General features: G+C 41.1%; 2 protein-coding genes across 2 annotated transcripts in view; one reads left to right on the top strand and one right to left on the bottom strand.

The window, feature by feature from the left end:
• Positions 1-9,243, top strand: part of LOC101857928 (ATP-dependent translocase ABCB1) — a 37,849-nt gene extending 28,606 nt beyond the window's left edge. Inside the window, exons 16-19 of the mRNA XM_013091374.2 lie at positions 131-328; positions 4,304-4,510; positions 6,825-6,971; positions 7,254-9,243. Of these exons, the coding sequence (XP_012946828.2) occupies positions 131-328; positions 4,304-4,510; positions 6,825-6,971; positions 7,254-7,448 (747 nt within the window). The 3' untranslated portion in view covers positions 7,449-9,243. The remainder of the gene's footprint in view (positions 1-130; positions 329-4,303; positions 4,511-6,824; positions 6,972-7,253) is intronic.
• Positions 9,244-9,278: 35 nt separating this feature from the next.
• The window catches only part of LOC101863721 (tRNA N(3)-methylcytidine methyltransferase METTL2), a 20,655-nt gene continuing 15,180 nt past the window's right edge, over positions 9,279-14,753 (bottom strand). The window contains exons 8-9 of the mRNA XM_005091714.3: positions 11,897-11,962; positions 9,279-9,503 (exon numbers count right to left, since the gene is read on the bottom strand). Of these exons, the coding sequence (XP_005091771.1) occupies positions 9,352-9,503; positions 11,897-11,962 (218 nt within the window). The 3' untranslated portion in view covers positions 9,279-9,351. The remainder of the gene's footprint in view (positions 9,504-11,896; positions 11,963-14,753) is intronic.

The following is a 14,753-nucleotide window of genomic DNA, read 5'->3' as shown; positions in this document are numbered from 1 at the left end:
CACACACACACACACACACACACACACACACACACACACACACACACACACACACACTACATAAACAAAGTACGCATGACATTATTTATACGTGTATACACATTAAAGCTTTCTGAACTACTGCGCACAGGAAACGCTTCGAGGCAGTATCAACTTCACAAATGTCAGCTTCTCGTATGCTCTGCGGTCCGAGGTGGAAGTGTTCAAAAGCTTGTCGCTTACTGTTGAGGCAGGCCAGACGGTTGCTCTGGTGGGCAGTAGCGGCTGTGGAAAGAGCACCGTAATCAGCTTGCTCGAGCGTTTCTACAACCCAAAGGGCGGCTCTATAGTAAGTAACTTGACCATTTGGTTCTAATGGAAGGGCTAAGTTTAGAAGCTTCACCCCCCCAAAAAAAAGAAAAAAAGAGAGAAAACTGAATGAATGAAACACTGTGCTGATTACGTTGGTTACATTACGGCAGACTGAAAATAAATTACTTCAAGGGTAAGCGGTGATAAATTGGTTGTTAAATTGTTTGAAATACTGCTTAAAGACACTCTCTCGGTTGGTAGTAGGCCTACATGTATTATGTTTTTCGCATGGGCACATATTTTTATATTGAGTAATTTGACCCAGCTTAATTTGACTTCTTCGTTCAAATTGACATTGTTGAAATCTGGTGGTGCCCCCCCCCCCTCCTCTACTCCCCTCTTTTTAAGAAATCCAAATCTCCAATTGCTGTGGTCATGCTTTTCTGTGGATGCCCTCGATGTGTGCCTGGCCATATTGCAGTGTACACTGGATTTCCGTCAGATGAAAGTTATGGTGTACGCTACGAGCCGAAATCTTTTAATAAGAAAAGCACCTGCTATTTTGAATGTAGTACGGTACCCTACTTATGTGGACAATCTGTTCTTGTTAAAATCCTACACAAACTAAATATGTACTGTATACTTTTGTTCAGCAACTTTGCGAGGTTTGCTTCGACGGGGATGTATCCGGGCTTAAGAGATCCTGGACAGAAGAGAATTTATTTTTGCATATGTATATAAAAATCTGGAATATCTTGCTCTCACTGAAAGAAAAGAAGGCAAAAGAGGCAAGGGTAGACCAAGAGCAATTCACTTAGAGAATTTGAGCAGATGGATAGCGGGGAAATACCAGAATACCGTCTAGCACGCACATATAGAAAAAAACGCACATAGCAAACATCTTCAGGCCCCAAATTTCTTCTTGCGTAATCCTTGTTTTCAAGACACGCGCATAGCATAAACAATTCGTATAATATAATATAGGGGAATAAATTAGCATCAGCGCTTGTAGATCTTTTCAAAGACGATTGCAAATTTCTAATACCAAAGTGGCATTGACTAGAGACATATAGAGAGTTGGGGAGTGAGAGAAGTGTAAAAGCGTATGGATTTAATACCCATATCAACACTGTTAGATTACTTAAGAGGCGGGGCCTCAGAATTTAACGTCTGTCTCCGTTAGGACCGAGCCAAATGGGTTGAGAGATGCAAAGTTTGGTCAAGGTGAAAATTGTAGAGAATGGGCTGTGGCAGGGGGCTTTAGAACTTCGATGTTCCGATGTGTTCACCTTTCGTTAAATAGACCCTGGGCTCGAAACCAGACAGCGACGATACAAAATTTCTTCTCTAAAGTTTTCGTCTTTCACCTCCTTTCCTGTTCTCTTGTCATGCCCTTCTGTCATCTGCTTTTATCTCAACTGAGGCGAGCAGGGATAACTATAACACTATACTTCAAATTAGGTACACACACACACACACACACACACACACACACACACACACACACACACACACACACACACACATTCAATGCTCAGAGATGTGAATGATCATTTACCAGTTTCGATACCCTACTTCGGTCCGTCAGTCATTTTAGAAAATATTCGATTGCAAAAGTGGGGGGGGGGGGGGAGGGGCGAGTTAAGGATCAACCTTTCGGCATGTTGGGCTGTGACGTCATGGGGAGCGAATTGCATTGCGTCCGTTTTTACTACTGCTACTGCCGTCGAGGAAAACAAAGCTGGCAAGATAAGGCCTCAGGTGATGTTTGAGAATTCACATGGCGAGGTGGTCAGGTCAACCAACACAGAACTGACAGAAAGTGGAAAGTCTTGGAAACCGTGATGGGTGCAAAAGATAACCTCAGGCTCAAATACGTCATTGGCCATACTTAGGTTGGAAGACAAGGACTTGGAAGCGAGAAGATGCTGTGATGGTCCAAGGCACATGGTGAAGAACGCCGAGACATGATGATCCAAAAAGTGAAAGATTCAGAAGACAACAAGAGATACCAGAAAGCGGTCCAGCAGTCGCATCAAGGCCAGTGGACAAACTGGACCGATGTCTTGCAGAAATCCCTTACCTGGAACAATATGCAGCATATAGTACCTTAGAGACTTGGCTTCAACATCAAAGCGAAATATGACTTGCAGCCGTTGAAAGCTAATCTCATGAAGTGGGGCAGGGAAGAAGAACCCCCCCCCCCCCCCCGCCTATTGTGCCAGGAGGGACAGACAATAGAACATGTCCGCAGCTTCTTAAGGTATCCCTTCGTGATAGCAGATATGCGTGGCGGCACTACAGAGTGCTGAAAGAGCTGATCCTCGCAATCTTCTGTAGCCTGGCGACCAACACCTAGCCTTCTCGAATAAGAGCCAAAAATCTCGGAGGTTCCGTGTAGTCCAGATATTCTTCATAACAGGGAAGAAGAAAAAATGGGTTGGAAGAAAGCAAGTGCCTTGCTTCTCAAGGGGCGGAAACCTTCTAGGTTCCGCTAAGGATTGGGTACTAGCTGCAGATCTCCCAGAGAGGCTGAAATACCCTCCTATGATCAAGAGAACAAGTCTCAGACCTAATATCGTTCCTTGGTCAAAAACTGATGCCAATATCTTCCTAATCGAGCCATACGAAAGCAGGATAGATGCACAGCATCAGTCAAATCGGCAAACTATGAAAATCTCTCGAATCAACTTCAAGGAGGGGTTATAGCTCCAAGGTCATGCCAGTATAAGTGTATGCACTGGGGTTTGTTGCACCCTCAACATTCGCACCGCAGGGGCAGCTAGGCCTCAAAGGCCCAAAAAAAGAAAGGCAGCCATTAAGCGCATTTTTTTTAATGGCAGAGAAAAGTTCGAGCTAGTTGAGGACGAAACGTAATGAAAGCTGGGACGTTAGAAGTAGAACAGGAAATAGGCAAGGAAATTCCCAAAATGTCTTGTAGATTTATATATATATATATATATATATATATATATAGCTTCACTTTAAGTTATTTCCACTGGAGGAAGCTTAATGGCATTGCACACACATTTACGGACTGAAGAACCGGAGATGTTACAACACCGCTGTGGTTCGATCCTCGTTAAGCGTCCAGAGGGGAAAAACAGCAGGAGATTGTGCTTGAGGAGTCATGACCGATGACCTTAGTGTGATCTGGCCTCTTTAGAATGTCAAGTAGTTACGGTCGAAACACCTGCTTGAGAAGCGTTCTTCTAAAGATACAGTGTATTCCTCTGTCCACTCGTCCCACGAGTTTTCTTTGTCTCCTACCACTGTTGTCTTTCAGCCACACCCCAGATTTTAGGGTGGGTAATATCGAACACCTAGCCTTCTCGAATAAGAGCTAAAAATCTCGGAGGTTCCGTGTAGTTGAGCACCTTACAGTTAAGATCCCTTGGGGGTTCTGAATTAGGAAAGAGTAAATCTAGGCTTGGGCTGCCATTCGAGCAAAATGGAATTTTCTTTTAAAATTATTTTTGGTAAATGTTTTACGGCGCTCGCAACTACATGAGGTCATAGTATGAGCTTGCAGGATACATTAAGCATTTTCGGTTTGGTAGGAATTAATTAAATTTGAACTGTGTCCGGGTGACAGCTAAAGACTACTCCTATCGATTTTTGGACAACCAAGATAAAATTTCTATCGAGAGTAAAAATACTTTATACTTCCAAATCGGACAGTTGCTGCATGACGGCAAGAGACCCTACAAAGTGGAAAAAAACGACCACTCGTAAAAATCAGCTGCTCTGCATGTTGAAAAATCAGCAATTGACTACCCCTTGAGATTGAGTATAGTATGGGAAACCAGTTTTTCATGACGTCATTTTGAGAGAGATGCCTAATTTAAGAGGCTCGGCTTATGATCTGTATGTCAATTGATGTTGAAATTATTTGAAATTATTGATTTGTTTTCCAATAGTAATGTAATACGTTTCGGTATGCGAGTCAATCCTTTCAATTTCACCACATGATACCTCTACACAATTTATAACAAACGCCTTGTTAATTCAGGTTTTAGATCGGCATAGCATACAAGATGTGAACAAACATTGGCTACGGAGCCAAATGGGACTGGTGAGCCAAGAGCCCGTGCTGTTTGACTGTAGCATCGCAGAGAATATTGCTTACGGAGACAACACACGGACAGTTACCTCAGACGAGATTATCAAAGTAGCCCGAATGGCCAATATCCACGAATTCATAACAGCTCTACCTCAGGTGAGTCTTTTATATTAAGGCGTTTTCACCCCCCCCCCCCCCCCCCCCCCAGGGAGTTGTGCGAAATATTTTTAGGAGGCGAGCTTCCTTCCCTGTCCGCCAAGGCCAACTCTGACTGAGACTGAGAAGGATACAACATCCCGGCGGAAAGACCGAGATACTCGATAAAAATGTCTCCCCACTCGTGAATTGAACTCTGTGCGTGCGACAGCAAAACGCCTGACAGCTACACCACAAACACCGTCTTTTCAATGGAGCAGTTATAAAGGCGGCGTAATACAGATATGGCTGCATGGAATTTCTCTGACTTTTCTATTTTTTATTTCTATCCTGAGAAGTGTCAGATAACAAAACCTGAAGAGGGATTGTTGAATAACTTATAAATGTTTACATTTTTTGTGTAAATTATGAGACACAAGTAAGACGACAATGACTTCAATATGCTCAGCTAGAAATTTAAGAAATAAAACACACCAGTCCAAATTAAAGAAATAAAACACACCAGTCCAACTCTACAGGCACGCAAATGTGAAGGAGTAGATCTATATAATACCGGCTACCTGGCCGTCAAGTTGGACTGGTGTGCTTTGTTTTTTGGATTCCTAAACTTACACAAGGACCCCCCCCCCCCCCCCAAATCACCACGTATTTTGGATAGCTTCATTATATATTAGAGTGTATGTCCTTTCTTCCAGCAATCTGTGTTTATTCGTACCTCAGCCAAATCCATTTTCAGACCAGTCATATCCTGCTACAAGAGGCGATAAAGAATGTCATACAAAGACATTGCAGTAGGCCTACATCGAACAACAATAATAATAATAATGATGAAAATAATAATAATAATAATAAAATAATAATAATAATACATGTAATAATAATAATTGGTCCGTCATGAAGTGATTTAATTATGACCTTTAACACCCAAGGACGAAGAAAAGTTATTGAGTGTTTTCTTTTTTTTTATAGTAGGTGCTTTTACTCCTCCATCGACCAAATTTAGATCATTTAGGAGGCCGGCTTCCGACCCTATCTGTATGGGCCAACCTGAGCTGAGATGGATCCAGAAAAACTGAGAAACTCGATAAAAAATGTACCCCCAACCGGAAATCGCTCTCGGGTCCCCTACGTACTACGTGTGACATCGCAGTACCTAACCGTTACATTACAAACGCCGGTGAAAGAGAGTAAAGTAAAAGAAATAATAGTAGGCTACATGTATAGCAAACAACTTGTAATAATCACAAACACCACTACTCACCGCGGATAGAAGCGCCATTCACTTTCCTGAAGTCGTATGTTTATCTATCTAAAGAATGGGCTACGGTAGTTGGTTCATATCAACCTGCTTATCAAATGGCTTCCGTTGTGACCTTCAACCTCAAGCACTATTCTTTTTGAGAAGCATTTTCCACAAACAAAGCACTTGTGGTCTGTTCGGTCAGTGTCATTGCCAGGATTTGACTGCCTCTGCTTTACAAACTCGTCGTTTTTGTTTTTGTTTTTTTACGCAAAACCTTCGCTGTCAGGTGTCTTGCTTACTGTGACCGATCAATCATCAAGACAGGATTTCTGGGTTCCTACTCACCCTCATCAATGTGGAGCATTCTTTTAGAGAAGACTTAAGAGTGTTTTGGGTTGTTGTTTTTTAGGAGGGGGGGGGGGTGCACGAATGTAAAAAATGTACCAATTCTGAGTAGAAAACAAGTTTCAGGGAACTGCGCTTGGCATTCGGACCAAGTGTCTCAACTATCTAAGCTGGGTTTTCTTCAGAATGGTAGTAAAGGCAGAAGATCAGCTTTTCGCTCTCTAAACAACTTAAGTGTTTGGGATTTTATCTCTCCAGTGAATTCCCAGTACATGTATTCATCTCAGACAGGAGAAAGAGAGAGAGAGAGAGAGAGAGAGAGAGAGAGAGAGAGAGAGAGAGAGAGAGAGAGAGAGAGAGACAATGAATAACCCTTAAATGTACTTTAATTTAATTAAATCAAGGGAGTTTTCATCGTGTATTATTTTTTTATCACAAAGGGGGCGGTCAACTGTCAGTTTAAACTAAACATAATATAATACTACTGGGCTATCCCATGTCATCCAAATCGGGGTCAAAATGATTTTCCTCGTTGTGCCTTGAAATAGAGTGCATGTATTATTAGAACACTTTCCCTTGGCTTCATACCTAACTGCTGGGTAAATAAGTAGCCATCTTTCAAACATTTTATTGCCTACTCTACATCTAACAGACTGTCAACGTTAAACAGCACTTTGGAAATTAGTTTTGCTAAGCAACCTATTTATGCACTTTCTGCTCTTCCAGGGCTATGAGACAAAAGTAGGGGAGAAGGGAACACAACTGAGCGGAGGTCAAAAACAACGGATTGCAATAGCCCGTGCGTTGGTGAGGAACCCCAAGATTTTGCTGTTGGATGAGGCAACATCTGCCTTAGACACTGAAAGTGAGAAGGTGAGAAAAAGAAACAAAATAACTGTCTTCATCACTCGGCTTTTGCTCTAATTAAAAGTTTCCTCTTTCACAATTACATACTCACACAAACCCACACATGCATGAGATCACTGTCCCTAAATCTTGCCTTACTGTTGATTAATTATGAATTAGATTCTATTGGTTATTGATTTTCACACTATTCCAACTTTTATTATGCTTATGTGAATTTTCACATCTGTATAAAGAACCCCATTAAACATGGCCAAACCGTAACAAGTCTATGTTTAAATTCATCAACAGATAGTGCAAGAGGCGCTGATCAACGCACGTGAGGGACGCACATGCATCACTATTGCCCATCGCCTGTCCACCATCCAGGATGCTGATATTATCTTTGTTATTGACAAGGGGGTTGTTGTAGAGAAAGGCAACCACGAAGAGCTCATGAGTTGCAAAGGGCTGTATTATAAACTCCACAAAGCATCATGCAACTGATTCCAACTCCCACCATTTCACCGCTCTCCCAAGTCCTGCACAGTGACTAAGCATACAGTCAAAAGAGTCGAGTACCTCTCAACTGAATTGAATTACTGAAACTTGACCACCCCTACAAAAAAAGAAAATGGAGAAAAGTGATGTAATCAAGAGTAATCCTCTTTGTCAGTAGGCTAACCTTTCAAACAAGACAAATGTATACTTACTACATGTTTATGCACATTATATATAATTTACACATTAAGTTCTTTAAATTAAGAGCGCACCCATAGATCATTTGGTATTATGCTGAGCTATGGTACAGATCAACCTTATTTAACTCCACAACAGAAAGTTCTAGATCTTGAGTTGTTTCGGCATTTATCAAGTTTCTCCACCAGCTTCCCACTATACTGTACTACACATGTATTGAAAACAGATTTGTCTCTCGGAATGTAACATCTGTTACATTCCGAGAGACAAATCTGTTCAGTGCCCCCACTCCTGAATATGGTAGCCTGTGTCCAGGCAGTGTTATTGTTATCCCTACAACCCATTGTGCCAGCCAGCTCAGACTAATGTACAGTTGCAAACTTTTCTAAGCAAAAAAACAGACTCTACCCACATGGAAGGTCAGTATGGTGGGCACTGGTAAAGAACATTCCCCCCCCCCCTCCTCCAAACAATTGACATACACTTTTCTGCATTCAATAATTTCAAGTTTTTCAGAGTAGACCTGCAGCAAAAAATCTCTCCAATTGACTACGGGGTTCATTCTTATAATCAGTCGCAAATCCAGTCTTCAAAGTTCTTTTTATAAGTTTTAAGTCAAAATTTTTCTGTAGCTTTGGCAAGTCTTGAGAGGACAAAAAATAGAAACCAGAGAATAAATATTTTCCAACTTGAAAACAGACGTCCACACTCAGACCCTTCAAAAAAAAGTACAAATGTATTAAAGATTTTTTTTAAAGTTCTGGTAGACAGCAATACTAATGGGTTGTTTTTTTCCCCACCATACTTTTTTAAATATGTCAAACCAATTCGATGATGACGCATTTGCCAGTGTGCACTCTTTTGGAAAACTTCCATGATTTCAAGTACCGTACCACGATAGCATTTAATCTCATAGGATGATTACATCAAGAGGATGGACATTTTTAAAAATATGATGGCAAAACAAAGGAAAAGTGCAGTTGAACATACCACATCTACTGGCAAAGAAGGGTACCAACACCACTCAAAGTCCAGATACTCAGGGCACTAATCTGGTCAGTAGTCATGTATGATTTTGAAATATGAACATTGAGTAAATCAAATGAAGAGAAAATTCAAACTGCTGAGGTGTGGTTTGACAGTCAAAACAGATAGAAGATATTCTGAAAAAAAATTGCACACCTAACCTAAACTATGCTGCTTCAAGAGGCAATAAAGAGAAAATGTGAAAAATGTTTCACTCTTTATGGAAAAAAAGAACACACAGACAGAAAAAAAGTTCTAGAAGTAGTAGAAGTAGAAGAGAAAGTGAAAGGTAGAGGGAAGCCAGACAGACTATCCAAATTTCATAAAGACAACAATCATGAAATTATGAAGGCTGATGCTCTTTGAGGTGGTGTGAGAGGATGTCAAGACTAAGACTCTTGGTAAAGACTCCTACAAATTTGTACTGCTGCTGCCAACATTGAAAACAATGATGAATGATATTGACAAGTGACACTTATTTCCCTTTCTTCCTTTCCCACAAAATTGACAAGGTGCATTCATTCCTATTCCTCCTTTTGTGATAAACTAACAAGACATCTTATTGATTTCTTTCAAATCATAAATTTTAAAAATGTAAAAACAAATATGAAATAAAGAACGGACGCTTTTTTTATTTGCATCGCAATAAAAATTTGAATCATCAAGCAAAGAAACATAAAGCAGACTATGACACAGGGTTCACTGGTTTTATATATTTGCATTGTATCCATACACGATACATTTTCAGTTGTCGACCTCTGTTCACCTGCAATCGTCTGTCAACTAGATTTTCCTTTTCCAGTAAGCCAGCCTTCAGAAACATGTTTCGCAATTCACCTGGAGAACAAAGGCATAAGAAAACGTCATTTTTGAAAATGTGTGTCCATTTAACTGATATTCAAAATAAATCAATTATAGTGTCTTGAAAAAAGCCTTGTATTATTATATATATATATATAAATGGATAATTGTGACACTGAATGTCAATATGCCAGCATTACATATATATTCACCAGAAGTCATCAGACAGTGAGGTAAGACCATAACTGGTGAAACAGCATTTCCTAGAGCCTTTTTTCAGCTTACACTTACACCAAAGCAAAAAGCTCAAACAGCAGCGATAAATAAACAATATCACTGTCAAATTGGTCCACTCGCAAACAGTCACAACACAGTCAAGTTGATCATTCAGAAAAAACAAATGGTTCATTGTATTGAAGAAGAGGGCTCAACACTGTTGGTTTTGGGAGGAAGGAGCCAGAACTTATTGAAGATTAACCAGAGCAGGTCGATGGAGGGCACCACTGGTGGGTCCTACATGTGCTTCTTTACCATCCTTCCTAGCTTCTGTCTGTATGTCTTACTTTTTCCCTGCACTTAATGGACATTACTGTATTGAAAAGCCTCCTTAGAACTCAAACAAATAAACAGGGTTTGACAAGGCGTTTCCCTCAAAGTCACAGTCATCAGCCTCAGCCTGCACTGCACAGATTAGTTCAGCTGTTGCCGTAGACCACTAAACTCACTCAAGAAACCATAAGTCAAGTCGTGAATGCAAACAGCCCCCATTTATAAGAAAACTTGGCAGGACTCTGGCAAATACAGTGGAGTCTGCTAAAACCAAAATTTACGGAACCCCTGGATTTTCTTCCATTTAGCCAAATTTTGGGTTTAGAGAAGTTGCTCAAATAGAATTAAAAATAGGGGATTTTATTTTAATTTAGTTTACTGTTCTTTTTTAATAAACCGTGTTCAGTGTAAGCTGACTCCACTGTAGCTGAAGAGCCATGAAAACTCTTCCAACATCCAATCAAATCACCAAGAATGCCTCTTTTAGGCTGTGGAACAAGGATCACCTGCATAACAATCTTGCATGATACAGTAGAACATGACTGTAACGGAACCCGCACAGTGGGACCTTACTGGAATCCCCTTTTCTTTTCCTATGTAAACTCAATTACCTGTGCTTAGATATAGCGGGGCAAGGAAAGTCCTGAACTCGGATACAGAGGGAGAGATTGAGCGAGCTCTAGCTGGGGGATGGGGGGGCTGTAGGCGGGCTCCAAACAAACAATCAGCGGAGCGGCTTGGCTTTGTGTTTGGCTAGTCCAGTGATGAGTGAGGTGGGGCAGGCGGTAGGCCCAGAGAGAGACGGTGCGTAGAGAGAGGTGGTGCGGAGAGTCACGTTACGTGAACCACTCCAAAAGTGATATATCTAAACAGTAGAACATGACTATGGTGGCACAAGCTGCAGCTGGACCATCCCTACAGCGGGATCTTACCGGAATCCCCTTTTTTTCTATGCAAACTCAATTACCTGTGCTCGGGTTTAACGGGGCAAGGACAGGCCCGTACTTGGATACAGAGGGAGAGATCGAACGAGCTCTAGCTGTGGGGAAGGGGATTGAGGGGTGGGGGCTGTAGGCGGGATCCAAACAGGCAGTCAGCGGTGCGGCATTGTGATTGGCTAATCCACTGAAGAGTGAGGTGGGGCAGGCAGTAGAGAGACATGGTGCGGAGAGGCCTGTTACGTGAGCCACTCCAAAATTTAAAGTGATGTGCCATAGCTTAGACACTGAGTATCATATAAGAGCGTATAGGTCATAGCCCTAGGCTAGGCCAAAAAGTAAAAGAAGAGGAGAGCGTGTAGTGTGTGATTCCTCATTCATTGAATTGCGATCATTGATGCTCAGGCATACGTACGCATCCACTTCATCAGTTCTACTGTAGGCCTACTGGTACGATAGACAGCACAAACAACAAACCGAGGAAAAGATGGCTTCCAACAAAAACTAAATGAAATGCTTCTCACTCGAATTAAAGGCCAAGATAATCAATGAAGTTGACAAGAAAAGGAAGACTAATCTGAAGAGCAAATTTTATTGATATGGAAGGGATGTAATCATGTGGATTTTTAGAAATTTTTCAGTAATTTTCACTTTGCATTCCTAGAGCGGAAACTTGCCTACTGCGGGATTTTTCTTCTGGAACCAAAAGTCCTGCTATAACCATGTTCTACTGTACCAATATCAACAAAGCAAATGCACATGGAGGCTCCTCTATCTCTTTTATTGAGAGAGAAGACTTGAAATTGAGGCTTCTTGAGACTAAAAAAAATATCTTTATGCGCTGTTATCTACAAGAACCGTGGCCATTTTTTAAAAAACCAGGATGGCAAAATTATAGAGCAAAAATCAACTTTGGTTTACCCACACAAATAGATGATATACCTTGTGTGAAAAAGTAGACTCGGGTTCCATCACCACGCACATAGAAATTTTCTGACAAGCAGCGACCTGAGGAAGACACAAGAAATCAGCATCGTGGTGTAACCAAATATGCAATCGAACCATAAAATTCATGAATATCTGACCTACCATTACACATAAGCTCAGGCAAGCACAGAAAGTCAAAAGCCTGTGAATAATATAACATACTGGTTGGGGCATGCCACCCACCACTCATGTGTAATCACTTCCATATCCACATTGTCACATTCAAACAACCACACACACATGTAACACACACACACGCCTACAAACATAATTCACACACCATATGGCCCAGTGCAGCGCCACACTGTCTCGTCTTCAATCACACCCTCTACCCAGCACACACCATGGGATGACTAGATTCAAAGAGACTCTGGCACCTCGTGCACACAACATAAAATGTGTGATGATCGTCTTGATAGCAGCAATGTGTGTATCCTGATCTCTCGGTCATGATGGGTGTACTTGCTTTCCATGATGTGTGTGGGGTAATTTGAATTCAAGACAATTGTAAACAAAAATTTGATTGAGCTTTTCAAGATTAGCTGCTCGACACATCTGTGTGGGTATTAACAACACAGTGTTGCCAATACAAAGATAATACAGCGGTTCGGTCAGAAATGGCTTGTTGTTGAAGCATTTCGTGAATCGGAGTTTTGCGTGTTTGACTTATCTATGCAGCTGTATGTTTATTTCCAAATCTACTGACTACACACTAAAACCTATATTTCTAAAAGGAGGACAGTAGAAAGCTAAAATGTTGTCAAATCAACTTTGCACATAACTGAAGAGCCATACAACATACACTTTTTAAAAATTACTAATCATCGACTAAAACAACACCCAGTCCCAAAGTTCTTTAGCATTTGATATCCAAATGGCCATGTTCTCCTCCATACAGAATGCATACACCATCTTTAACTCATTCGCTACGCCAAGCCGTGGGCGGTGGCGAGGCTAAAGTGACTTCCTTTCGGCAAGCTGACCCCGACACCTCGAGAACCGATCTATAATTTTGGCTTAGATTATACTCCAATCCACATATCCATATTAATGTAAAGGTTCTAATAGCGTTTCCACCAAAAATGTTAAGTTTTGATTCAGTTTTGAAAAACGATTTCGAAGTTTATGCGAATTTGTTTTATCTCAATACCCAAATTATAGCCCAGGTACCAGTCTTAGTACTTTTACAAAACAAAATGTATCATTATTTTATTAATTAAATAAATGTAGGACTCTTCTTTAGAATATTGCTATTATATTGTAAAATGGAAATACTCAAATTGCCATTGCTTTGTTATTGAGAGATCAATATTTTTCTATACTAGATCTAACTCGTCCAAATTTTTTTTCCCCAAAAATCTTTTTCTTCTTCTTCTTCTTCTATCCCGTGGTTGGGGCAACCATGGGGCAACACTGCATCTGAAAACCAGCTCTCGCCATTTCTCTTTGTCCTCTGACAATTTCGTCCAACCCAGCACAATCACTTATACTTATTAAAATAAAATTACAAAAGAATACCTCTCCTCTCAAGACATGTATGGTTTTATTCGTAATGCAATTCTGAATAATTCTATATAAGATACGTGTGTTAAGTTGTGTGGTAAATGCACCTTGTCCTTTTTTATAGATTTTGTTTCAAGATAGAAAAAATCTTCAACATCTGATGTTATGATCCAAATGTACAAATTATGTGGAATAGGTATATAATTGCAAATTTTTAAATATTTTCCAGTTCTATATTCCTTTATGGTTGTTTAGATATACATATATATATATATATCATTTGACTAGGTGCAAACACATTTTTATAATTTTCACCAAAAACGATTACATTTTTTATTTTTAAATTTCATCTGCATGCAAGCAAAATTGGGTTGCATAATCGCCTCTTACAGTGGCATAGCCAGCGCGCCAACTGTGCGGCATCCGAGTGCTTTAGGCACGAGGCCTAACTACAGGGGTCCGCGGGCATGCCTCCCCCCCCACCACATCCCGAAAAATTTTGAAAAATTAAGGCTTCTATACAGCCATCCAGAGGCATCTTCAGCTTTGAAAAGTAAAACGCTGTGTCTACGTACCGTGTACGTAGCCTCGGGGTCTACGTACACGGTATCCGTTTACGTAGCCTCCTGGTCTATGTACACGGTAACCGGGCACGTAAGCTAGCCTCAGTGTCTACGTACACGGTAACCGGCAACCGGGCGCGTACGTAGCCTCGGGGTCTACGTACACGGTAACCGGGTGTGTAGTCTCAATGTCACACGCACGGTAACCGGGCGCGTAGCCTCAATATCTACGTACACGGTAACCAGCAACCGGGCGCGTAGCCTCAGTGTCTACGTACACGGTAACCGGGCATTTTGTTTTGTGGGCGGGCGCTTGAGCTAGGTGCACGGTAACTGCTTCGCTCCCTTTGTGACCTTGACCCTTTTCCTGTTTCACTCTTCCTTTTATGTCCCAAAACCACGAAAATTATCCCAATTTACTCCCCGTCATCTTTCCTAGTTTAGTTTAGTTTTAGCAAAGGTTTTACGGCACTCGCAACTGCATAAGGTCATATGAGCGCCAGAGAATTAGAGGTGTTACAAGAGAGTAACAAACATAAAAAAGAAGAAGGTGAGATAAGGACGATAGATGTTTGATAGGAAAGAAGGAGCAAACCACACCAGAGCACCCACCCGCCAACCACCCACGTCATCTTTCCTTAGGGAGGGCAAAATTCAAAATCTGCGAATCTGGAACAGAAAGCTAAAATATAGATGTTCACAATACATGTAATACTATCACGAGAGAACGAGACTCAGAAAACACG

Source organism: Aplysia californica, unplaced genomic scaffold (assembly GCF_000002075.1).
Source record: "Aplysia californica isolate F4 #8 unplaced genomic scaffold, AplCal3.0 scaffold00035, whole genome shotgun sequence".
NCBI classification, from domain to species: domain Eukaryota; kingdom Metazoa; phylum Mollusca; class Gastropoda; order Aplysiida; family Aplysiidae; genus Aplysia; species Aplysia californica.
The sequence above is the reverse complement of the archived record's forward strand: the minus strand, read 5'-3'. Positions and strand labels throughout refer to the sequence as shown.